Source organism: Cervus elaphus, chromosome 15, assembly GCF_910594005.1.
Source record: "Cervus elaphus chromosome 15, mCerEla1.1, whole genome shotgun sequence".
Classification (NCBI taxonomy): domain Eukaryota; kingdom Metazoa; phylum Chordata; class Mammalia; order Artiodactyla; family Cervidae; genus Cervus; species Cervus elaphus.
In genome coordinates, this window is record NC_057829.1 from 76,479,013 (window position 1) to 76,505,066 (window position 26,054).

General features: G+C 47.1%; 1 protein-coding gene across 5 annotated transcripts in view; it reads right to left on the reverse strand.

Annotated features, from left to right (window-relative positions):
* Positions 1-26,054, reverse strand: part of LOC122708973 (nebulin related anchoring protein) — a 75,281-nt gene that overhangs the window by 20,940 nt on the left and 28,287 nt on the right. For all 5 annotated transcript variants that reach the window (XM_043925888.1, XM_043925891.1, XM_043925889.1 and 2 more), the window contains 16 exons: positions 25,278-25,382; positions 23,448-23,555; positions 23,080-23,181; positions 21,293-21,490; positions 20,592-20,696; positions 17,631-17,729; positions 16,221-16,325; positions 14,557-14,664; positions 12,599-12,910; positions 11,366-11,470; positions 8,183-8,281; positions 6,263-6,367; positions 5,192-5,299; positions 4,529-4,642; positions 2,663-2,860; positions 607-711 (listed from right to left, as the gene is read on the reverse strand). In XM_043925888.1, the coding sequence (XP_043781823.1) occupies positions 607-711; positions 2,663-2,860; positions 4,529-4,642; positions 5,192-5,299; positions 6,263-6,367; positions 8,183-8,281; positions 11,366-11,470; positions 12,599-12,910; positions 14,557-14,664; positions 16,221-16,325; positions 17,631-17,729; positions 20,592-20,696; positions 21,293-21,490; positions 23,080-23,181; positions 23,448-23,555; positions 25,278-25,382 (2,076 nt within the window). The remainder of the gene's footprint in view (positions 1-606; positions 712-2,662; positions 2,861-4,528; positions 4,643-5,191; positions 5,300-6,262; positions 6,368-8,182; positions 8,282-11,365; positions 11,471-12,598; positions 12,911-14,556; positions 14,665-16,220; positions 16,326-17,630; positions 17,730-20,591; positions 20,697-21,292; positions 21,491-23,079; positions 23,182-23,447; positions 23,556-25,277; positions 25,383-26,054) is intronic.

Here is a 26,054-nt window from a genome sequence, read left to right on the forward strand (position 1 = left end):
CCACTATGCCAGTCTACTGGGAACAGAAGTCCCAGAGTCCTCCCAGGGGTGGGCAAGATTCCTCAGGAGTTCAAAAAGCTTAGAATTCCAGACTTCTATATTTTTACCAAGAAATTATCACCAGGCTCACAGCAACAATTTCATATACAGCCAACAGAGAAGCACAGTGCTTAGATGACTGTTGATCCTCTCAAAAACTAAATGAGACAGGTCTGAGTAGTCCCATTTGACTGATTAAGATATTGAGGCTCAGAGAGGGCAGGTGACTGGCTTGAGGTCACACAGCAAATGAATCACCATCTGTGTCTCCAAAGCCTGCTCTCTTTTCACAAGCCACTCTTCAAAGGGATTCTGGGAAAGTACATCTTGCGAGCCAGTGAATAATTCTTGTATGGTATTAATACAGGACCTGACCTGGAATCTGGAAAGTTGTCTTATGTGGCACCCTTTCTGAATGGAGAAGGGAGTAAGGGGAGACGCCGGGCGAATCACTATGGCTAACAAATGTACCATCTAATTGGCTTTAGTAAGACACAACTGATTGTTGTTTAATCTCTCCTGGGGAATATACTCGACACCCCCACCCCGTCCTGGGCCCCCAGTTACCTCACTGATGAGTTCAGATGCTCTCTTTCTCCCTTCAATCTCTAATGTGCCTGGAATGACACAGGCAACACCTCGCATAAAGTTCAGGTCCGACCGGTACAAATTCTACAAGGAATCAGAAAAACCAATCACGTGGAACAAGGAAGGACCCATAACAGACAGCATCATGATTAGAACTCAAGGCCAAATCAGCGTCTCCAGACACATAATACTCAGCGAGCGCACACAGGCTTCTGAGTAAATGCTCATTAGGGAAACAAAAATGTAGGTCAGAAGAAAATAATTCTGCTGTCACTCGTCTCTGTAGCTGTTAGAGGGGTGCTCAGCGGATTTTTATTTTCATGTGGGCTATCAAAAAATAATCGCTGGAGCGGATTGTGGTTAAGAAAGTCAGCTGTCTTGGGGCAAATGTGGAAATGATTTAATAGGTCTTCAAAACAAACCCCAGCAGCAGAGGGCGGCATGAATTAATCATGGGTTAAGAAAGAACTAATAAATGAATCCAGAATAATCTGACAAAGCCCCGAGTCTGCAGGGATGGGGGCGGGGGCGGGGGGGTGTACCGGAAGGGTCTGGGCTGACAGTTTAAAGAGGGCCTCAAATTCACTCCCCTTCAGCCACCGAGGCACCCCCTGGGTGTGTCTCCTTCCAATTGCTAAGGCAATGAGAGGCAGGGACAGCCAGGGCTCTGCTCAAGTGACAAACGGGTCCCTGAGCTGAGCGTGGTGGCTCACTAGTTCCTCCAGCTGCTCCTGGGTTCCCGACAGTTTATGTCACTCAGTAAACGCTGCACACGGGCAGAAAATTCCAACAGATGACAGCTACCCAGATCTGAGCGCCACTCAGCTCTCAGGCTCTGCCAAACCAGAAAGCTGGTTTTTTTTTCAGGGGGAGGGGTGTGGCGGGGAGAGCTTGTCTTATTTCCAACTCAGGCCCATTACTTGCAAATCTCCCGGCAATGGAAATGTAGCAAGCTGGGGGATAAGATGAGCACCAAAAAGGATGCTGCTGCCTGTTGGGAAGATACATCGGTAAGTGAGGAAATTCTTCAACACTTCCCAATGCTCCCAGGCCTGGCTGCTTAAGAAAATGGGCAGCATGAGCTAGAAACGCACTTGGGGGGACTGTGAAGGCCTCGGGAGATTCCTTAGGAGGGCCCACGGATGGTCTCTGGGGCCCTGATTTCCCTGCGCTCTGTCTCATTGGCTCAATGGACATGAGCCTGAGCAAACTCCGGGAGATGGTGAAGGACAGGGAAGCCTGGCGTGCTGCAGTCCATGGGGTCACAGAGTCGGACATGACTGAGCGACTGAACAAGAACCGCCCGACACTCTTCTCTGCCTGAATTGGGTTAGTTCCAAAGGGGCTCTGAGCACCTGTCTGGGCAGACCTCAGGCCTCTTCAGAAGACGGGTGACCCAGGAACATATGAGGCTCCCAGAGGAACCCCCAGCCCAACCTGGGTCCTGAACATGCTAAACCGTGAGCCTCAAAGGCATCTTCCTTGAACTCCCTCCAAACTCAGCACCCCCTTTCTCATTTATAGTTTTGTGATATTGCATGAGCTATTTAACGTCTTTGAGACTCACTATAGTTTCTCTGCAAATTGGGGATAAAAACTATCGGGTTATTTTGAGTATTAAAAGAGACAATGCTTATAAACGTAACGCCTAGAATTCAGAAGAAATATTCAATAAATTGGAGAAGGAAATGGCAACCCACTCCAGTATTCTTGCCTGGAGAATTCCATGGATAGAGGAGCCTGGCAGGCTCCACAGGGGAAAGTTAAGTTCATGGGGTGACAAAGTCAGACACAACTGAGCGACTAAACACACACTTAACACACTCAATAAATTGTTGCTGTTATTAATAGATTTATGTGACTGGGCTTATGAAGAGCAAGGCAGGAACAACAGGGGCAGTGCTTCAAAAGAAATCCCAGGTATAAGATTCTTCATCTCTGGAGCCCCCACTGAGCCAAGAGGAGCTTGTGGGTCACTGCCTCACAGTCAAATTTAAGACGAAAAGAGCCCGAAGAGAGAGGCAGGTCCCCTTACCTCACTCTGCAACTTGTGAGCTCTCTTGGCGCAGCTGAGCCTCAGGTCCTCAGCCAAGGACGTGTACTGGGGGAGTGGGTGTCTGTAGTCCTGGTCGCTGGCCAGGGTCTGAGCCTTCTTGGCATGCACCAGGGTTACCATGTCCAACGGCAGATGGAACTGCGCCTTTGAGTGTTCAAAGTCTTTCTTGTAATTCACCTAGATGGGCAGACAGATCAACAGTTATTTTAAAGCCGCCGTTTACATCAGGGCCACAAGGGAGAACAACGTGCTGCGATTGTCCCAGGTGAGCCCCAAGGGGTGTTCTTGGCAGGCCCAGTCCTCCTTTCTTACGGGGACTGGCTTAATAAGCAGGACTTATCTCTAGGTCCTGCCACTCGCCACTCTCAGCTCTTTGCGGTCATTGATTGGGACCCAGGCTCAGGGCTCCCCCACTTGGGGAAAATACAGAAGTTCAAGGGGCAGATAAAATCTCAGTGGTTCCCTAGTTCCAGTCGAGATCGTCTCGCTTTCGAAAAGCAAGAGGAGGCATGGCTGAGCTGCCTCCTGCTCCCCAGCACTTCGTATCACCCTCACAAGTTCAGACTGAGACACCAGGGTTTCTCCCCCTACGCTAGCTAATGGACAGCGTCTTCAAACACTAGACAATGACATCCTAGTAAATCTGGGAACCAGGAGCAGCGGGCAGATGCTTGAAAAGCCAGTTCTGAGGGATGAGTTCCCAAGAGCCCAACACACATCCTGCAGCAGGAAGGGGGAGGCCCATTTGCAGACCTCAAGCTCCACCCCAGTCCTCAGAGGAGCTGTCTGAAGGTCCTCGAAACTCACTCTGGGCTTTCTGAGGAGTCAGATGCATAATCACCATCTCTTCTTCCTCCAGTCTTCTCACTGCCCTCCAAGCTCTGCCCACCCTCCTTCCTAACCACCCACCCCCACTTCTGCTCATCCTCCCCCAACCCCTAGTTAAAAGCCACGGACAATTCATGTCCAATCCCACCCTGGTACGGAAAGTGGAAATAAGTGTTAGAAACAGGGAAACTGAGGCAGAGAAGCTGTGGAGAGAGCACGTGATGGAGAGCTGGCTCCATGTGCAGCTCTGCCCCTTTCCAGCCGACCTTGGGCAAGGGACTGAGACACTCAGGGTCTAGGTTTCCTTACCAGTAACCAGGGTGAACAAACAATGTTCCTAGAAATAAGCTGATGATTAAATGAGGCACTGCATGTTAAAGGGTGTAGCCCTCTGCTACATGTCGGACACATGTTAGATTTCATCCCAGCCATTAGCCAACTCACATATGTACAAGGAGATACCATACACGCATGTACCAGCAACCAGAGGATCAAAGTCAAGGGGTGCAAACCCAGATGTCACCAGGAGCCAGATAGGTAGCATAATTGAATGAAGGAGGAAGTGGGTGAGCAGGGCTTGGCTGCATGACCAGGAGGGCACAGATCCCTTCTAAATGGGGCTCTCAGTAATCAACTTCAACGGTAGCCTTGAGGAATCCAGGCCTGGCTTCGGCACAGAACTTTAAAACTTTCATGCCAAGTTTCCCATTTTGAAAAGTCTGCAATTCATTTTCTCTGCAGACCCAACAAAATACTTCTGCAGTCCAAAACCCAACCCACAGGCCTCCATTTGTGGCCGCTGGTCAACATCATAGAATGAGAGAATCAAAGAATGCTCAGTCTCTCACTTGACCGAGGAAGAAGCTGAAGCCCAGAGGGGCCAAGGGTCCTGACCATGCCACCCAGCTAGCCGGGACAGAGCCAAAACCCACAACCAGAAGGACACAGGACATCTGTGGGCTGTGCATCATCATTAGGTTTGGGGGTCCAGGCTCCACTGAGTTCTCTCCCACTTACTTGGCTCTGCAGAGAGCTCGCGTACACTGAATGTGCAAGGCTGATATCATCTTCCAAGCTCCGGGAGCCGAGCATCTGCCCTTTCATTTTCTCAAATGCCTCTTTGTATTTGTACTAAAGGGAAAGAGAGCGGGAGAGAGTAACAGCTCGGGGACAAGGGACACGGAATGGAAGAGGTGGGTATTGGGCAAAAAATGTTTTGTTCTTTTGACAGTAACTGGGTGAGTTGAAAGAAAAGGCGCGGGAGTCGTCAAAAGGCCTATTCTTTCATATGCAAGCCTCCCAATGACTAAAGGGCTGGGATATGAAATGGCAGGGCATGAGAGCGCTTGGGCGGCCCAGGCTGGGAGGAAGGTGGGTGCATTGTTAACAGTCTCGTCACATGGACTGGCTTTAGGAAAGCGCTTGGCGGAGGGTGCGTTTCATCTGCCCGGGGTCCATATTTACAGTCCAGCATCAGCTTTGTACCCCGGCTAGGGGAGTTTTGTTGTTGTTGTAAGGCATGTTCTTTCTCGCCGGTCGTTATCTGATGGCCCTGACACAGTCAGTTGGGGATAGGAGAGGATATTAGCCACAGGCAAAAGAAGGCAGGGGTTAGGGGCAAAAGGAATACAAATGGGTGAGTATTAAACATTGTCACAGGAACGCGGGTGTGAAGCTCACATCACTTATGATTTCGCCAGAAGCCTTTGCTGCCTGGAACGGAATGGCATCCAGTCTCAGTTTATAGCCACCGTCTCGAAGTTTGCTCCAGGATTCCTTATAACGTGTCTGTTGAGAAGACGGGCGCCAATAAAGACCTTTCCTAAATTCCCACGATCAAAACAAGAATCTGGTTTCTTGTGACGTGTTCCCCCCCAATTAAGAGATCACTGTGGCCCGGCAAAAACCAACCGAGAGTTGGAACCTGCCTCGTGTCCAGCCTTGGAGGGGAGTGCCATGGGGCTGGGGCTGGGGTTTAAGAGGCAAGAGCTCTGAAGTCAGAACCAGACTGTTCTGAGCAGCAAGTTGATTGGAAGAAGGAGGCATGAGGCTGGAGGTGCACAGCTCCTGACGGAGAATCAAGAGGATTCGACTGTCTCCGCTGAAGAAGAGGCAAGGGGGGTGCCGACAGGGATGAGGGAAGGAAAGAGCTCGGTCTCCCAAGTCTCTCTTTGGCTGGATGTCTTCACCTATATTATGAGGCTATAGAATATAGCTTCTATATAGAAAATAGGGCTTCACCTAGATTCCAGCCCCTCGGTATAAATGCCCTTTGTATGAAGGAAGTTTTCCTAGTCTCATCCTCATCAATGTGCTTGGCTCTTCTGCACGACCAGCCACACAGCGTGCAGGGTCCATCGCAAAGGCAAACGTGGGGCCCCTTGTCAGAAACCTTGCACATTTCGGTGACAGCAGAGCATTAAACCGAAAGCAGGAGTGCGGGATGCTTCCCAGCACGGGTGCGGTGCCACCGTGCAGGTCCAGGATCTCCCGCAATTAAAACCAGCAACCCCTCCATCAGGGCTTCCCTGGTGGCTCACGTGTAAAGAAGCTGCCTGTAATGCAGGAGACCCAAGTTCGATCCCTGGGTCGGAAAGATCTCCTGCAGAAGGGAATGGCTACCCACCCTGGTATTCTTGCCTGGAGAATTCCATGCACAGAGGAGCCTCGTGGGCTACAGTCCGTGGGGTCACAAAGAGTCGAACGTGATTGACAGACTAACACTTTCCCTCTCCCCTCCATCAGCCTCACCTCGCTGATATTCATGGCATTCAGCTTGGCCAGCAGGACCTCAGGGAGGTCAGCGGTCTGTGTGTAATGATGCTTTAGGTTTTCTCCTTGTTCCCGGTATAACCTCTGTGGATGCAGAGAGGTTCTGCATTAAACCCAGAAGCCTCCCCCACGCAGCCATCAGCCAGGTCACCCTCCAGGAGACATAGGCGCTGCCGCCGTTCCCTCCCCGTGGAGACAGGATCTTGGGCGTCCTGCCTCCTCCAGGACTGCACAGTGATCCTCTCCCCGGTGACATGCACTTCACTCCCTCCCGAGTTCTACTTCCCAGCCCAGAACCTGACAGGCTGAAACCTGCCCTCTCAGTGAACACTCCCCTTGGAGCACACTGCTGAGATGGGTGTCCAATGAGAGAATGAGGTCTGGTTAATCTCTAGGAATTTTGTTATTAACTGTGAGCTAGGAGAGGACATGCGGCTGAGGGTGAGATGGTTGGATGGCATCACAGACTCAATGGACATGAATTTGAGCAAACTCCAGGAGATAGGGCAAGACAGGGAAGCCTGGTGTGCGGCAGTCCATGGGGTGGCAAAGAGCTGACACGACTGAGCGGCTGAACAAACAAGTACAGGACCTCAAAATACAGCAGGCACGAGAGAGAATGGTTCTTCCACAGCTGAGATTTTCCCTGGACCTACCTCCATCCTCCCCCCATCCCTGCCACCTCAAGGATTCTTATGCTAGCTAATAAACCTCTTCCCGGTGGGTTGGGTGGGTCTGGGGCTCTGTCCATCCAGATCTCTGATCTGGGCTTATGATAATTCCAGCAGTTAGCAGTGACACATGGACTTGGCATCCACCACCAGAGAAAGTTTCTAAACCGGGCTTTCCATCCCAAATCTTATTAGACATGTCCAAGTTTCTACGTATCACAGCAGTGCCCCCTAGAGTTGGCTAGGATAAGGAAAAAGCAGGTATTTTTTTTTCTCTTGCTACACAAGTTCTTGTTTGACCATCTACGCTTCCCAGAATTAAATTTGCTTCTGACGGGCTGATGGTCAAGAAATAATAAAATTTCTAAACCCGTAAGTCTGTAAATCATCCCATAACATATTCAGATAGGCACTCAAGCCATCTCAGAATGACTATCGAATATGGCACAACAGGAGTAATTTCTTCAATTGGGAAGCAAGGGAGACATTTGGCAACTCCTCCCCACCAAGGTTTATCAGTTTCCCTCGTGGCAAGTTAAAAGGTCTGAAGATATTTTAAAGGCCTGTCTGTCCTGCGCAATGACCCAGGGGCCCCTCTCAGTAGAATCAGCCAAACAGGGCTAATCCTGTCTTAACGTGAATTTTTAGAGGACCTCGTCATTCTTCCCAGTCTCCAAGGAACCCTGCGCCGAGAGGCAAAAGGCCAGATCCTGGTTTCACTTTATAAAGGGAAGATGGGAAATGGCTTGAAAGTTAGTCTAATGTACATAAATCAGATTCAAATCACTTTCGAAGTCTTTAGGGGAATTCAGAAAGCCAGAATTCCTGCCCTGGGTCCCAAGAAACCCTAAGCATTCCAATTCCTAAATATTCCAATCATCAAGAATTTCGCCCCAAAGTCCCATTTCTGAAAACAATGTTTCAAAACAAAAGGAGAGGGGAAAAGGCCTTGACCTCAGACAAATCCTGGAGACATGCAAATGGGAAGGAATGAAAGCCAGAGGCACTGGGGTGGTGGCGCCCCACTTGGCGGCTAAGAGCAGCGGTAACACCCCATTTGCATCCTGATGAAGAGGCACCCCCGCTAAGGTGAGTCTCAGCAAAGGATAAGAAGCTCCTTCATCCTTAGAACAACAGAAGGAGCAAGCCAAGAACCCCTCAGCTTCAATCGCAGGGTTGAAAGAAGAGCCCACGCTTAGAGTCATGATGTATATACATTATCACTTACATCCACTGCTTGGGTATAACTAATTCTGGCCTGGACCATCTCCGGAGTGTCTTTAATACTGGTAAACTTCAAAGCATCTGGATGCTGCCGGTACTTCTTCTGTTGAGCAGAAAAAGATCAAAGCTGTGAATTTTGTGCTGCTCTTTCATGCCATTTGAAAGAGAAAATCATAGGTTGCTTGAGATTAGAGTGAATTTGTGAACATAATTATTATTCGGCTTCCTCCATCTTTATATCCTAGGTGCCTTCAGGTTAATATTTGTTTCAATTTAAGAATAACCTCATGTCAATTAACATTAAAGTATTTCTACCTGGTGCAAAGAAAACATCTCAAAATTAGGTTATATGGGTAAAATACTGTAGGATACACACTTAGGAAAGGATTCTTTATATAGCCTTCAGATACTGTCTTGCAGTTGTTTACATACCTTAGTTTGGGTCTTCCAAGCAAGAAAGAACATTCATAGTTACATTTATCGTTGAAGCTTTCTAAGTTCTTTCCACAAAAGAACTTGGAAGAGATATCACAGTCAAAACCCTTACTTTAACAGTCAGTGATCCTACAAACTGGTTCAGTTAACATATGCAATAATTCTATAAATGTTATAATAACAAGAAAAAGAGTGCTATTATTGAAAGGAATCATCAGACAATTTGAAAGAGACTGAAACAAACAATAAGGGTTACAAGAAATACAAATGCTAACGAAGTCTGAGATACATTCTGAAACATTCTGAAAATTTGAAACATTCTGAAAATCATGCTTAAATTAATTTGTTTTTTTTAATCAAAGTACAGTTCCAGGAGAGTAAAATGGTTGCTTTCTTTATGGAATTATGAAGTGTATCCTTTATCCAATCAAACAATTATTTTAGAAACACTTCCTTCGGGTTGAATATTTGTATACTGGATTATCTTAAGAAGACAGTTAAATGTCCAGCTGAATTTGGTCCATCATTTGTTTTGTAAATAAAGTTTTATTAGAAGACAGTCATGCTCATTCATTTACATGTTTATCTATGGCTGTATCTGGCCACAATGGTAGAGGTGAGTAGTTACAACAGAAGTGGGGTGGCCCACAAAACCAAAAATATCTACCATCAGGTCCTTTATAAAAAAAAAGGTTTGCTAACTCCTGGTTTAAATGACAAGTGTGTGTGCATCTGTGGCTCTTTCATAGAACCTGGCATTCCATCTGAAAACTAAGAAATCAATTCAACTTGACCCTAAACTGGAAACATGCTGAACTAGAATGAGATGGTTGGGAAAAGTTGCTGAAAGATGTCCTTCCTGAAGTCTGAAGACCTGTATAAAGCATGGAGTGTCCCCTGGAATAGGAAATGGCAACCTGCTCCATTTCCTGCTCCATGGACAGAGGAGCCTGTGGGTTACAGTCCACGGGGTCGCAAAGAGTCAGACCCAACTGGGTAAGCACACACAAAGCACAGAAGATAAGCAAATTTGTTAAATAAGTTTGCAAAATGTGATGGAAAATTAAGGCCCCTATAGGAAAGATGGTTCCAAAAAAGATCCCTTGTCTTCCAGACTTAAATACATGAAGGAATCATCTCAAAGTCTAAATGATGTGTACAACGGCCTTTATTTTTATGAGTGGGTCCAATATGGAGAGTTTGGGAGCATGAATCTTCAACTCTAAAAGATTCCTCCTGTAAGTTTCTCATGTTCACCCTCCTAAGGGAGCTTCTCCTTAATAAGACTGAATTATTTAATACTTAGGGCAGTACAATCTCTACAGAACTCCCAGGGTCTTCTGAGCCTTGAATGTCCACTAACATTTCTAAAAATTAGGTCAATCAGAGCAAGGCCATTTTCGAAATCAGCTCTGTGACACACTGGACTTCCCAGGTGGTGCTAGTGGTAAAGAGCTCGCCTGCCAATGTAGGAGACATAAGAGACGCTGGTTTGATCCCTGGGTGGGAAAGATCCCCTGGAGGAGGGCACAGCCACCCACTCTGGTCTCCTCGCCTGGAGAATCCCATGGAGAGAGGAGTCTGGCAGGCTACGGTCCATGGGGTTGCAAAGAGTTGGACACGACTGAAGCGACTTATCATGCATAAACTATGACGTGTCAGGTGACTGGAATGCTCACCCACGGGAAAATATCAATGCTTGGCAGGTGTGCTTACACTACAGGTGTCTTTCTGCTTTAGCTTTACATTTAGGAGGACCTGGGACCAAAACACTGTCCCAGGCTGCTCACTGTCTCAAGGTTGAAGTCTTCTGGGGCTATAGTCATTATGTCTCCTGCTCACCCCGGAACATCCAGAAAGACCAGGCTGCCGAGCAAGCGCCTCCCGAAGCAGACATTACATACAGAGTGGATCTGGCTTATTGAGGGTGTGCAGCCTCTCTGTGAATGTGAGACAAAATGACTCTGAAGTGTCCAGCCCAGGAGCAGTCACTCCACCTTGCAACAGTGTCTGGAGGCATATTTGTTTGTCACGACTGGGAAAGAGTGCCGTGAGCGTCTAATGCTTAGAGGCCAGCAATGCTGCCAAATGCCCTGCAAGGCCCAGGACAGCCCCACAACAAAGAGTCATCAAAATGTCCACAGGGCCAAGGTCAAGAAACGCTGACCTAGTCTTTAAAAGATCTGCTCAAGGATACTGTCCTAAAAAGCAAGGAAACAGTTCCTTTCAGAAGCTTGTGAGTCCAACCAGGGTGTCTGCAAGTAGACAGTGGTGAGATTCAAACAGAAATGAGGCCCTCCAACAAAAAAAGAACCGTGTCACATGTTTGACACCACGTGAATATTCAAAAACTGTTTACACTGCCTGCCTCGGAAAGAAAGAGGAAGAAAATGTGCGTGAAGTCACCAAAGGGCTTTCTGGGTGCGATAAATGTGTCTTTTTATCATCTCTCCCGTGTTGCTTCATTAAAAAGGTAAGTTGGTGGGTAGCAATTGAGCTCTGTTTGATTGTCATTATTATTCATAATATCATTTGTCACCCACTTTGTTTTTGCCAGGGCTCTGTGGGCCCCTACTGGGGTGTGTTTGGTATGTGGTTTTCCTCTAATTACTGGCCCTAGTCTGGGTTTGGAGGCCTTTCATGTAGCTTTGCCTTTTTCTTTGCCTTTTGAGTGGAAATTATTTTAATTTTATACAGAAATGCCGCACGCCTAATGCAGCCAGGCCCGCCGCACGCTGTCAGGGAATCTCACCTCGCTAATGAGTTCTCCTGCCTTCTTCGCCTGCTCCACATTTAATGACCCGGTGGCGACCCAGCCCGTCCCTTTCATCCACTTCACATCTGCCCTGTATTGGTTCTGACAAAGGAGAAAGGGGGGAAAAAAAAAGGCAGTCCATTGTTGGTGTGCAGACATTTAAAGGGCTATTAATGGCTCCCCGATGCCACCTTGGTGCCAGCTGAGTCAAATTAGATGCCACTTTTGTCTTATCCATTTCTGCACAGTCACAGGTAGGGCTCCAAAATGTAAATTAATGTCTCCCTTAATTGGAGCCGACCCGCAGATGGTGGCTTTAGCCCCACCCGACACTGCTGGGGGTGAAGCTGGATGGAGGGGGGCCCCCATCAGTCGCATCCCTCATTACAGGTCCACGGCAACCTCAGGAAGAAGCGCGGCCTCATTGTCTGCTTTCCCCGGTTTCTTGTTTAAAATAACACGCAGGGGAGAAGAAAATGAGAATCCACAACGGAACCCGGGTGGGGCGCTATCTGAGGGAATTTCACAAGACGTGCGAGACTTCCCACAGTGCCAATTCCTTCTTAAGAACCTCAGTGCAGGGCAGCAGGGGAGGTATTTCTCATTTCTTTCTTTGCCATGGAAGGAGTAGTAGTTTTAATGGAAAATCATTTGTATGGACACCTCTCTGAAACTAGCAGATCACCTCTCCAACCTAAAACAGCTCTACCTGGAAGGGTGTGTCCGCACTGCCCCCACCCCACCTCCACGGGCGACAGTCTGACTGTCGCTGACCTGTCTTTTCAGCTCGCCCACTTTCCTGTGCAAGAGTCAACTGAAGACGAAAGAACATAATGGGGAAGGGGAGAGGGCTGTGGAGGACTAGCAAGCTGCCCTTTCTAAACACAGGACTACTGACCTTGGACTGAGTACCAGAATGCTCTCTCCACGGGCAGGGTCACAGTTAAGAATGTCACATAGATATCCCCCCGCCAACCCAGGAATAAGGAGAAATACAGATAACCTATGTCCATCAGAATGCCAAGAGGAAAAAGGAAGCTGTATAATTTTGTTTGGTAGTACCGAATCTAAAATGGACATAGCTCTGAGTAAAATTAAAGCACAAGGAAGCTTAAACGTTTCCACTGAGGGATCCAGAAACAGATATCTCAAAGAATAGACTATGTCCTCAAGGGTTTGGGAAACACTAGCATGCACACACACATACAAACACACACACCAGGAGCTTACATCACTCTGTAAACCGTAAGCCTTCTTGGCCCATTCCACCTTCATGTCTGTGGGCAAAGCTGTAAAGTGATGGGATGCCGTCTTATAGCCTATGTCCGTGGCTAAGTGCTGAGCCTTGCGGGCATGCACTAGGTGGATCATGTCCAGGGGGACGTGGCACTGGGATTTGGTGTCCTCAAAGCCCTTCTTGTATTCCAGTTCACTCTGAAGCTTGGACATCTGCAGCGAGTGGCTCATTTGCGAATCCCCCTGGGCACCCTGAGCTCCAATGAGCTTCCCTCTGGATTTCTCATAATCCTCTTTGTACTTCACCTAAACGAGAGAAAGAGAGCAGGGGTACCTTAGCAGATATCTCCTGAAGGAATTAAGCGTCAAGCCACACAAGAAAGTTAAAACAAAGCCATACAACAGGACCTATCAGAATTAGTGTCATAAAAAGCATGCCTCCTTTGAACAACTGATATATTTCCTTTCATCAAATATTGAAAAAAAAACATTACAACTCATTATTTCCCTTTACACCTGCACTGCCAGAACCTCAGAACTAAACTTGAAGTTCAGCTATCAAACAGTCTTCTCCCCATTTCCTGGTGAAATTCCACCTTGTCTCTATATGACTTGAGATTACTCTTTCTGGGTTTATTTTTAAGTGGCCTGTTGCTTTCATGAAAGCCACTTTGTAATCTTTTTTGATAACAGCGAGAATAGTATGGAAAGTCATCAGGAAATGAAAAAGACACAGAATACCTAAAATACAACTGCTATTTCAGAAAGAAGTTCAAATGAAAGACAACTGAGGTACATGTAAATATTTAGGAGTTACGGGGAGCAAAAGGGAGCACACCGGCCTGAAAAAGAAACACTAGGCCAAGATTTATGAGGATCCGAAGAAACAATAAATATGGAAATGCTTTGAAAACTGTAGCAGGATGGTGGTGTGTGGCATCATTTCAACATCGTCATTACTGGGGTCATCAGGAGACGTGGGCTCTACTCTCAAATCTGCCAACAAGAACAACAGGATCACTATCCGCCATGATTTACTGAACCCTTATAATGAGCCAGGGATGGTATAAATCCATGCCTCTCAAAAGCGCATCTATAGACAAGTGCTGGTCTGTGATGAAACAAAGGGTTTGTGTTATAATGTATATCAACCACATTGCCAAGCCATTGTTTAGTTCAGCTGATAGCTATACACTTTTATGGGTATATTTTTGTGTATATATATATTATTACATATACATACACAATAGATACAGAATATGTATACACACATGTATATTTGGGGTTTTTTTGGAAGCAAGACTTTCTCGATGAAGGAAGCAGTGAAAGTGAAAGCTGCTCCCCAGGTCTCCTGCATTGCAAGCAGATTCTTTATTGTCTGAGCCACCAGACTTATAACCTAAGCTCCTTCTCTCACATCGGAACCGTAATAGACAGCACTGGGCTACAGAACACTTAACACACATCAATGCATCTCATTTCCTCATAACCATTTTGCAATTACCAATTTACCCATGAGTTCACTGAGATTTTGAAAGGTGAGACAGCCTACCACGAGTCACAGGCTATTTGGTGATGGAGCGGGGATTTTACCCTGAGTCATTCCAACACCCGAGCCCTGTACTCTTAACCTCAGCAGGCCTCCACATCCCTAAAAAGTCATGGAATGTCTCTGGGCATCAGTTTACCTGTAAAATGAGTGGTTTGGATTACTACTCACGCTACTACTAGTGATAATACCAGTGACCACTTACCAAAAACAAGTGTGTGGCAGGTAGTGTCCTAGACACTTACATGATTATCTCACTGCAAGATGGTCATACTTATCTCCGTTTTGCAGATTAGAATCCTGAGGCTCAGAGAGACTAAAAACCTGCCAGGACACTTTCGGACTCCCCCAGATATAGATGTCAGGATTCCTGGTGCCGAGTACAAACTGGGGACTGACTCACCTCACTAGCCAGGTCCCTCTTGGCTTTGGCTGCCAGGAAGGCCAAGGAGTCAAGACGCAGATCAAACGCTTTCGCCTTCTGGTTTTCCCAGCTGCTCTTGTACAGTTTCTAAGGGGATTTAGGAGAAAAGAGATCATCCTGAAATGAGAGGACTTCCCTTAGACTCTATAACAACCTTTCCAGGGGGCAAACACCCATTACATCCTTCCATAGAAACCCTGAGACCCAGAGAAACCTAGAGCCTGAATACAAGCAGGCCTTATTGTTCCTACCTTAAGGCCTCCTGCCTTACAGGGCTTTGGATGACAGAAGCAGACACTGAACTCCAGAGCCCTGGAAAATACTAAGAGTCTTCACAGAAGTCTAGTGACAGGTCATAGGTGGAATGACACCGCACAACACCCAGCAGAACGTCCAAAGAGTCTGCTCCCCGTCTCTGTCTGCACACCCCACCAGCCCAGCAGCTGCTCCCGGTGCACCCCTTTCTGAGCCCAGCCTCTACTGCATGTGAGTCTTTCCTTTGCTCCTCCCACTTCCTGTCCTGCCCCCACCTCCAGATTTCAAGTTCTTTCTTCTGGAAAGTGAAAGTTGCTCAGTGGTGTCCAACTCTTTGCGACCCCATGGACTGTAGCCCACTAGGTTCCTCTGTCCATGAGGTTCTCCAGGCAAGAATCCTGGAGTGGGTAGACATTTCCTTCTTCAGGACATCTTCCCAAACCAGGGATTGAACCCAGGTCTCCTGCATTGCAGGCGGATTCTTTACCATCTAAGGCTCCCTCCATTTCTCTGTGTGAATCAATTTAGCTTCTGTTTCTCCTTCCAGTTCTCCCCGCTCTCCCCAATATTTGCATCAGGACCCCAAAGACCTGGGAGTCCAGCAGAAGAACCAAGAAAGGCCCTTCCTTAGAAGACAGAGAAGAAAAGTTGGAACTCCGCAAGCTTTCGTGCCTAAGGAATAATTTCCCTGAGCATGCTCTTCCCTGTGCTTTCCATATATCAGCTCACCGAGACTTCGGGGCAACTCAGTGTAGAGGGAACTAGGAGTGCCCTCGTTTGCCAGTGGGACCGCTGAGAGCAAAGAAATTGTCCACGGTTGCATACCTAGTAAGTGCTAAAAACCCAGACAGTTTGGAGCCAATGTCTGAGCTCTTATTCACTCCCCTTTCTATCACTAGTCTTATGTTGTTTCAACTCCAACACGGGAATAACCACTGCCTCCTCCTCCATCATATAGTCAGTGCTCATTCCTACCAAAGGTTGTCTGCATGCATGCATGTGTGCATGCGTGCATGTGTGCGTGCTCCACTGCTCAGTGGCAACTCTTCTGTGACCTCAAACCAGGTCACAGACCTGTAACCCACCAGGCTTCTCTGTCCCTGGGATTTTCCAGGCAAGAATGCTAGAGTGGGTTGCCATTTCTTCCTCCAGGTGATCTTCCTGACCCAAGGACTGAACTGGCATCTCCTGTTTGGCAGGCAGATTCTTTAGCGCTGAGCCACCAGGAAAGCCCCTCCTGCTCACTAATACTGGTAAGGAGTTTACAACGACCAGATGTACGCAGCCTCACCAGACACAGACACACTGATATGGCTGCTGGGTTTTACAGATCAGGTGCCTACATATAGGAAAGTAGAGCCCCCGGCCACCCACCCCCTGGACTGTACCTCGCTGAGATTGGCAGCGTTGGCTCGGGCCTGAAGGAAGAGAGGCTCGTCTTTGCTAATGCTGTACTGATGGACAGACTGCTCGTGCTCTGCCTTGTAGGCCACCTGTTGGGAGAGAACGCTGGGTCAGGAGCAAAGGAGGAGGCAGCTGGCTGCTCGGTTCTTCTGTGTCTTACATGGAAACTCCATTACAAGATCAATCGGGCCAGATGCTGGCTGGCAGCATGCAGGAAATGAGGCTTAAGGCAGAAGAGATGACGAGGGAATGAGCAGCAGCAGTGAGCAGCTGGGAGGAAAACGTGGCCAGGGGACCAATCTGAGAACCCCTCTAAGGTTCTCATTTTCCCTTAAAGAAAGTGAAAATGTTAGTAGTTCAGTCGTGTCTGACTCTTTGTGACCCCATGGACTACAGTCTGCCAGACTCCTCTGTCCATGGGCTTCTCCAGGCAAGCATACTGGATTGGGTTGCCATTTCCTTCTCCAGGGGATCTTTCTGACCCTCGAACCTGGGTTTCCTGTATTGCAGGGAGATTCTTCACCATCTGAGCCAGCAGAGAAGCCCCATTTTCCCAGGAGGCATCAACTTCCCCAAGCTGTTCCCATCCACAGTATCCATGGCCACAAAAATGACCCACTAGAGGGCTAAGATGAACATGGACTCGCCAAGTGGGAAAAATAAGAAGTATCTCCTGCCTCCTGCACCCCATGATCAAACCTAGCACATCCACAGGTAGTGACACCTGGAAAGTGAACAGTGGCCAAAAAGGCAGCTGAGTGAACATCTTCTCCATGGAAACTGAATCACTCCTGCTCTTTTTCTCTTCCCTTCTCTCCCACTTCCCAGCTTGAGTTTCCATGCGGTGGCTTTCTGCTAACTCTGAATTACGGTAATTGCATCCTTTCTGGCAGATGTATCTAGACCTTTAGAAAGGAAAGCTAGGAACGTCCTGGCCAGATGGTAGCAACTACACTTGCTCAGCTGTTGATCCCTAACATGTAAATAACATATGTGGTGTTTCACTGTTCTACCTTCCACATTTGAGTGCAAGTGGGCATGAAGTGTACCCATCTCACAAGCAAATGCTATCCTCTTCTAAGATAATTCTCTACTGGCTCCAGAATTCTGGAGTCCTTGATAAGAGAGTGAGAAGGAGAAAGAAAGAAGGAACTAGGCAAGATTGAAAACTGAAAAGGAACAATGTCAGTTGACATCTGTCCTTAACAACCAGAGAAGAAATATGGTGAGTGAGGGAGGGAGGCCTGGAAGCCCGTGGAAATAAGGGTCCAGCCTATTTAAAGGGAAGGCTCTTTGGCTCCTGGCTCATGCCTGGGCAGCACCTGCTGTGGTCCCGGAGGTTCCCAGGCCCATGACACAGCAGCTCACAGGAGAAAGAGCAGCCCGGGACTCACCCCGCTCTGCAGTTCCTGGCTCTTCTTGGCATGCTCCATCTGGGAGCTGTCTGCCACACTGGTGAACTTCAGCTCATCTACCCTCTGCCTGTAGTTTTTCTGTTTCCAAAGAAAAGAGACCCGGTAGCATTAGATTGGGCTGTCCCCACCATCACATACATGCAATCACCCATATACTTTCTGTGACCCAAGAATTTTCCCAAGGGGGATGGTCCAGCTATTCCTTTAGCTTAAAGAGGACCACTCAGACCTGAGACTTTCAGCCTGGTGAGCTTGTTTAAGTCCCTTCTACTGAATGGGACTTGAATATTCCCTTCAGTGAACCCCGTGTCACCGTGAGCCCTGGGATGGATCCATTTTGTAAACCTAGATCTGACACAGGAGAGCTGAGTGGAGGGAACTTGGGACTTGATAGCCATGAATCCCAAGGTCGGGGGAGATTTCTCCCCCGACCTCTTTCTGGCTTCACGGCCTTGGGCAGATCCCTGGGTCCCCTGAGCTGCTCAGGCGTGGACTGTACAATGTGGAAAACAATAGAAGCTGTTTCACTGCGGGTGGTGCAGAGGCTTCAAAGCCTCCCTTCCCACGAGTGGAGTCCGTGGGCAGAGTAAGCGTTCACTGTGCTTGCAGTCACTGTTATTCACAGCGCTGTCAAGATGTTCCAGGAAGTATTGTGAAAGGAAAGGCCAGGAGACACAGCCAGAAGGCAGGTGGCCACGTGGGTTCTGCCCTCACAGCCCTCCGTGTTCCAGATTACTGAGGGCTTGTCTTCCTCATGTCCCCATCTCACAGCCGCAAAGCCACTGGCAAAAACTACATGTGCAATTCTGTTCCCCCACGGGGACTTCCTGTCCTTCCCGGAGGTTTAGTTCCTTTGGCTTTTCCATTGGAGTTGCCAAAGCTGATGGGAAAGGAAGCTGCTGAGAATGGCTTATTGAAGCAGAAACTTGTGGCGAGATCACAGGTAAGCAGAATCCCCAGGGCCGTCAGCAAGAGGGTTGTCGAGACCAACTGAAGCACAGATAGGGACTGGAATATTGAAATATTCAGAATATTTCTCCCAGGAGGAAGAAAAGAAATTCTACAAAAAATATTCCAAAGAAACTTGTACTTTCCCTTTCTCACTGGAGCATGTCGAATGGGAAAACTCCTTCACCACACAATTGAAGGAAGTCACATTGCCTTTCCATGGCTGGAGATCCCTGGCTGTCCCAGCCTCTGCATTGGTCAAATCAGGAGTGCTGAGTGAGGAGCCAAGAACCCACCCTGCCCAGGGCGGAGCAGGGCTATGAGACAGGTAAAGGATAGGTATCTTCCTGGCCCTGAAGGAGCTTAACAATGAGTCAGCACAGGAGTGAGACAGGATCAGGCATGCCTAAGGCAGAAGGTCCCCTTACCACACCCCTGTCCAAGACAAACGGGGCTCAGCTTGTTCCACTTGGATTTCAATTGGTCTCAAAGAAGTTAAGTGATGGGAACCCTCAAGGGTATTCTCTTCTACCTTCCTTATTCATACACCCTAACCTTGAATGTGTCTGTGTCTGAGAGAAGCATGAGTGCAGTGGATAAATAAGAATAAATTAGAAAAGGTGCTTCGGGAATCCAATATTGCTTAATTGTCCAGAGCTGGTGCATTGGACCAAAACACTAAGTACAGATCCCAGCTCTGCCACTTCTGGAAATGTAACTCTGTCTTACCTTCCACCTATGTCAAATGGGGATATGAATATAATAATACTAGTGTCTACTCACAGAGGAGTAATAAATGTGAGTGATAAACGAACCATGGGTGTGTAATACACCCACAGTCATCAATGAAAGATAGCACTGGTTGCATAATTATTATCAGCCCATAAACGGCAGCTGTTATCAGCGCTATGATTACCATGTGCAAGAAAAATGCCGACTCAGCCTTCCTGGCACCAAAATAAGAACACCCTTTGAAGATCCCAAACAGGGTTCCCGAAATAGTCACATTTGCAAATGAAATGTCCTTCAAAAGTCCTCCTCTGCCTGCTGCCAACACCAGCTGTACACGGAGTAAAGAGAAGCACAGGCTTGGAGCCACAGGGATTTGGGGAGGATCCTAGCCAACCTTCGCATTTTTATAAGAGAGAAGGAGGATTGGAAAGGTTGAATGACTTGCCCAAAGTCTACAGTGAGTTTAAGGCACACACACAGTGAGAATTATTGTTCAGTTGCTTAGTCCGACTCTGCAACCCCATGGAGTGCATGCAGCATGCCAGGCTTCCCTGTCCTTCACCATCTCCCAGAGTTTGCTCAAACTCATGTCCATTGAGTCGGTGATGCCATCCAACTATCTCATCCTCAGTTGTTCCCTTCTCCTCCTACCCTCAATCTTTCCCAGCATCAGGTGTTTTCTTTTTCCAAAAAGTATGATGAGAATGTGAAGTGAAGTGAAATGAAGTCGCTTAGTCATGTCTGACTCTTTGTGACCCCCTGGGCTGTAGCCCATCAGGCTCCTCGGTCCATGGGATTTTCCAGGCATGAATACTGGAATGGGTTGCCATTTCCTTCTCCAGGGGATCTTCCCAACTCAGGGATTGAACCCAGGTCTCCTGCATTGTAGGCAGACGCTTTACCATCTGAGCTACCAGGGAAGCCCTGACCTCTAAATACCAGATCCTCTGATTCAGAAGCAATCACACACTCCTCACACGACAAACACATTTCCTATGTCCTAATTGTATATCACAACCATTCTGATTCATGGATGTAAGTACTACTTAAATTGGTCGGCTTCTAACAAATACCTCCCAGGAAGCATAAGGGTGTAGAATGCTAGTTCAGGGTGAGCTACACGTGCAAAATGAAGAAGTACTCCCCCGTCTCACTCAAAAACTAAGCCTGGGGGTTGAGGAGAATTCAGAGGGAACGATGGCTCTCCGGGATGACTTGGTCTGAGAAGGACAAGAAGCCAGGGGCTTGGGCTCAGGTTACCTCGCTGACCAGCTGTCCGGCCTTCTTGGCCTGTTCCAAATTGAGACTGCCCTCAGTCAGCCACCCAACCCCTTTCATCCACGCCAGGTCAGCCTTGTACTGCAGCTGCAAGAGGAAGACCAAGCTTAATCAGACACATGGATGCGGACTGGGAGAAGTTAACAGAGACATAGGAAAGCGCTCACTCCTGCCTTTTCTCTGCCCTTCATCTTATAGTCAGGCAGAACTCTGCTCGGGGGTGAAGCCACTGCCCACCTTGTAATCAAATGAGGCTATTCTACCTTAGCTCTGAAACACCACCACCACCTTTACCAAAAGAGAGGGCTTTTCAGACTTTTTGCCTAAGAACCTTATCTGCCAACCTGCTATACTTCCTAGATTTACTTTACAACATGTATCAGCTTTACCACTTGCAGCACTTGCTTTCCTCTTTGCTCATCCCATTATCAACACACCTTGACTTTTCACAATAGCTCTGAGTCCCAACCCTCCACCCTCCAGTCTCCACTGTCTTGATTGTAACTCCATCTCTATCTCTGCCTCCCCCTCCATCTTCCCTGGGCCTGGCACATCTCCAACAGTTCTTCCTGGTCCTGAGTCACCTAACAGACTCTTGGACAAGTTCTAAATCACTCTGAAAGTGTCACCATATCCAGCTGCAAGAGCTGCATGGGGAGAGCGGGCAAAGAGTCAGAGCTCACCTCGCTCTGGAGCCCGTAGGCTTTCTTGGCCCAGCGAGTCTTCATATCTTCGGGCAGCACAGTGTATTCATGCAGTTTTTTCCTGTAGTCCAGGTCACTGGCCAGAGCTTGGGCCTTCTTAGCATGCCTGATGTTGACCATGTCCATGGGCAGGTGAAAGTGGGTCTTACTCTTTTCGAAGCCTTTCTTGTATTCAACCTTGAAGGCACCAAAACACACTGTATTACTGGAAGCCCGCCTTGGCGGGAGTGATGTGAAAACAAGCCCAGGAGAGAAGCCCAGGCTTCCAGGAGGAGCTGGCACTCTGGGCAATGCCACCCGTCTGTCCAAAGCGTGAGATCCAAGTCCTGGCTCTGTTAGGTGGTGGCACCTGGGAACTGAGGTTTCACACTACTTTGTCTCCCCGAGAAATGCCTCCTGACTCTTTTCACCCAGCTGCTCTAGGAAGAAAACACTCGATCCATGGTTTCTGTGGAAGCTTTGAGAGGCAAATATAGCAAAGTTTGGGCTCCAGGGTCAGCCAAGCTTGAGTTCAAATCTGATCTGAACTTTGCCAGCTAGATGGCCTCTGGGAAGTCACATCACCTCTCTAAAGGCTCATTTTCCTTGGAGGGCTATTGTGAAAAGTAAACAAAACAGTAGCTGAAACCCACTTAGTGCAGGGATGGTATCAAGTGCAAGCAAACACTTGATAAATGTTGGCAATGAGGGGGCCAATGAGGATGGATGGTGGTGATGGTGGTGGTGATGGTGTGATGGTGGTGATGATGGTGTGATGGTGAGGAAGTGTGGTACAGTAGAAGAAGCCTAGAGCCAGTAAGTTAAGAGTTCTATGGTCTAATTCTCTATTTCTCAGCCATACTGACTACAATATGACTTTGGGCAAGGCCATCTTTTTTGGCCCCATTTGCTCCAATTACAAGTATGAAATACCAGTTTTGTTCTCTGTCTAAACTGAAGCCAAATACTCAGCGTCTCTGTATGCTTCATGACTGAGGACATTAGAGGGCTTGTTCCACAGGGCACATCCAAAAGGATTACAAGATGCCAATTCTCTTATTCTATTCAAGCCCTGGTTCCTCCATGACTCATCAGGTAATCATAACCAAAGCAGCATTAGCCAGCCTCACCATGGTAAAGCACAATCAATGACCATGCTTCTTTGTTGCCTGTTCGGCATCGACAGGGAAGTCTTCATTGGAAACCAAATCTGACCCTTTTGGCAGACCACTCCTTCCCCAAAGGTTTCTGCTAAGGGATACTTACCCAGGTTAACCCCCTGCCACCAGAGTTGTTTATAAGTACTGCCATTTTGAGTGGCTGGAACCTAGATGCCCCAGTTGTTGGCTAAACATCTTGAATACCACATGTGTTTGGACGAGAGGATTCATCCAGGACACCACCTCAATAAACAGAAAGCTTCCTGCCTAACGCTCCCAACATAATTAAACCCCATTAGAGAGAAACCAGTTATACGTTGTTTACTCTTACGACTCCAGTGTCTGACACAATATCTCGCCAGAGTAGTTGTTTAGTAAACATTTCAGAGTGAATAGATGTGGCTGAACATCCTGTACCGCGAACAGCAGATGCCGGTCACCCTTAGGGACCACACACTTCTCATCTACTTTCAAAGAATAGTAGTCTTTGCCAAGATAAAGAAAGAAAACATTTCCCACATCAGCCAGGAAAGAACTTACAAGCAGCCTCAAGTGAAGCAGGCTGGGAAAAACTTTCACAGCAACACAGCCCTAAGTCAGGGGGTTGAGGAATAGAGAAGACTTTACCTCACTGCTCATCTTGGCAACCTGGAGCGAGTGCAGCAGCCTTGAGTCTGTAGTTCCCAGGACTTTGCCTTTTGCTTTTTCATACTCCTCTTTGTATTTAATCTGGAAAGAAATAGGAAAGTCAACTGTGAGAGATAAACTTTGCCATGTGAGGGACTGTGGTTAGTGCAAGGGGCACCATGTCCAGGTGACAAGTACAAGGGGAACTATCCTGAAAAAAAACACCTCCCAGTCTTTCTCAAACCCAGTTGAAGATTAAAGCGTAGCAATGCTTACAATGTTAACAGTCATTATTCTTTTCTGCGGGACCACTGATGTTTTACTGGAACCATCTTTTATGCATTTCTGAGTTAATTAGAGAAACCTACATTGCTCGCAAGCTCTCCGGAAGCTTTGGCAGCCAGCAGAGACATGGCATCCAGCTTCATCTCAAATCCTTTCCCCTTTGTCTTCTCCCAGCCTTCTCTGTACTTGACCTGACAAACAGAATCACAGGTGAATGGGACTCACTGTCCAGTCTTGTCAAAAGTTGAACAGAAGTTTTTTAAATACAAAGTTGGAGCCTTCATCTGCTTACAGAGCAGAATCTTGGCTGTTACAACCAAAGTGATAACAACAATCTTTTTTTCAATATTTTATTCATTCTTTTATTAAGTCATATGAGTTATATGAAAAGGAGCAGCACCAAGAGGAATGGAAATACCATGGAGGTGAAAAACAACAATTATTAACACCATTGATTCCCTCACTGTAGGGCCATGTGGGGTAGTGATGGGATAGGACAATGAGAAGACCCATGGGTTCATCCTAGCACTGTTGCTGCCTGATCATGTGACCTTGGACAAATTACTTCACTTTTTTGGTCCTCAGTTTACCATTTGCAAAAACAATATTATATATCTGTCTAAGGGGCTTTCCACGTGGCGCTAGTGGTAAAGAATCCACCTGCCATTGCAGGAGACATAAGAGACTTGGGCTCAATTCCTGGGTGGGAAAGATCCCCTGGAGAAGGGCATGGTAACCTACTCCAGTATTCTTGCTTGGAGAATTCCATGGACCGAAGAGCCTGGTGGGCTACAGTCCATAGGGTTGCAAAGAGTCAAACACAGCTGAAGTGACTTCACACAAGGGTGGCAGTAAGAATATATTGTGTACATGAGAACAGATATCCTCAGTTCGTAAAGTGCAAACAGATACAGGGTATTGCTGCTGCCATGGGAGGAACACCTGGCTCTCTGATACCAAAGCCCATGCCACCAACTGTGTCTCTGCAATAAATAACTCCAAGGGGTCATATGAATATAATATATATGAAAAATTCCATATATAATGCCTATCTCAGTGTCCAGCACAGAATAAGCATACAAAAAAGATTATTTTCTCCTTTTTAGATTTTTTATTAAAGTGTAATTTATAATACTACGCCAGTTTCAAGTGCATAGCAAAGTGATTCACATATATGTATAGATAGATATATATATATACATACACATTATACATATATATCCTTTTCAGTTCTTTTACATTATAGGTTATTGCAAGATATTTGGTACAGTTCTCTGTGCCATATAGTTCAGTTCAGTACAGTCGCTCAGTCGTGTCCAACTCTCTGCGACCCCATGGACTGTAGCACGCCAGGCTTCCCTGCTTTATAGTAGGTCCCTATTATTCACCTATCCCATAGATAGTAGTGTGCATATGTTAATCCCAAACTCTTAACTGGGCTTCCCTGGTGGCTCAGACGGTAAAGAATCTGCCCACAGTGCAGAATTCTTCTGCCCTACAATTCCCATCTAGAATAAGAAGGCTAGTCATAGCCTCATAGTGACTCCTGGGAGAATCTGGTGATTAAGTTTGGTCTTCTTCAAACTTAAACTTTACCCACACAGCAAAGCACCAGCTAGGAATCATCAGGATGATGATGAGTATGTATGAGTATGTGTGTGTGTGTGTGTTCCAACATACACCATACACATGTACATACAGTGAGAATTCAATTGCTGTGATCAATTTATTCTCATGAACTACCACATGCCATGAGGCAGCAACATTCAAAATTACAACCTGATGGGCGCCTCTGATGAACCTCTCCATGAACAGAGGAGTCCCTGGGCCCTGTTTGCTGGACTGCTCTTGTCCCTTCATTTTCACATCTGTTTATAGCCCCCACCGTGTTCTTACCCACGCTCCTTGCTCACCTCACTAAACAATTCTGCATTGGTTCTGGCCTTCACCAGCTGAGGTACGTCCTGGGGCAACGTGTAATTCAACTTGTTTTTCTCATAGTCAGCACGGTAATTCACCTGTTGGATTTAAAATAAACCCGAAGGGTAAGCACATGGTTTTGACATGGCAGAAGGAGAACTTTGGAGAGAATGCACTCTTTTACACTCTCTTTTTGTAGGCCCGTAGCTGAGAAGGAATTTCTGGAAAAGGCATTTCACAAGGAAGCCTGTAATTTTATGAGCATTTTAAATTAACAGATGGAAGATGCCAAATGAAAAGTCAAACAACTCAAAGGCATGCTCACAGTTACAAGTTTGCAAAAGACTTCCCTGTGGCTACTTCACCCGCTGGCCTCTGAAGCACTTGAGGGTATGAAACTTGCTTTTTTAAACTTACTGCAATGCTAAATCTCTCGCTATGTGCAGTTAGATACTCAAAGAGTAATTATCAAATGTCTGCCCACATTGGAAACAGACCATCTTAAACCACACACAGAAGCAGCCAACCAGACATTTTATGATTCTCAACAGAAGAACATGGCATCATATGAGAAGCAGTCTTGCCCCCAAATTAAACCTGAGCCTGACCAAACCTAGAGATCCAACTATTATTTTATAGGCACTGGAGGCCAGAAGAACACATATGCAATCCACACTGGGATACAGTCAGCAAAGCTCAGATGTGGGAGACTTTACAGGATAAACAGTTCAGTTTCTTCAACAAACAACTTGCAAGAAAAGAGATAAAGA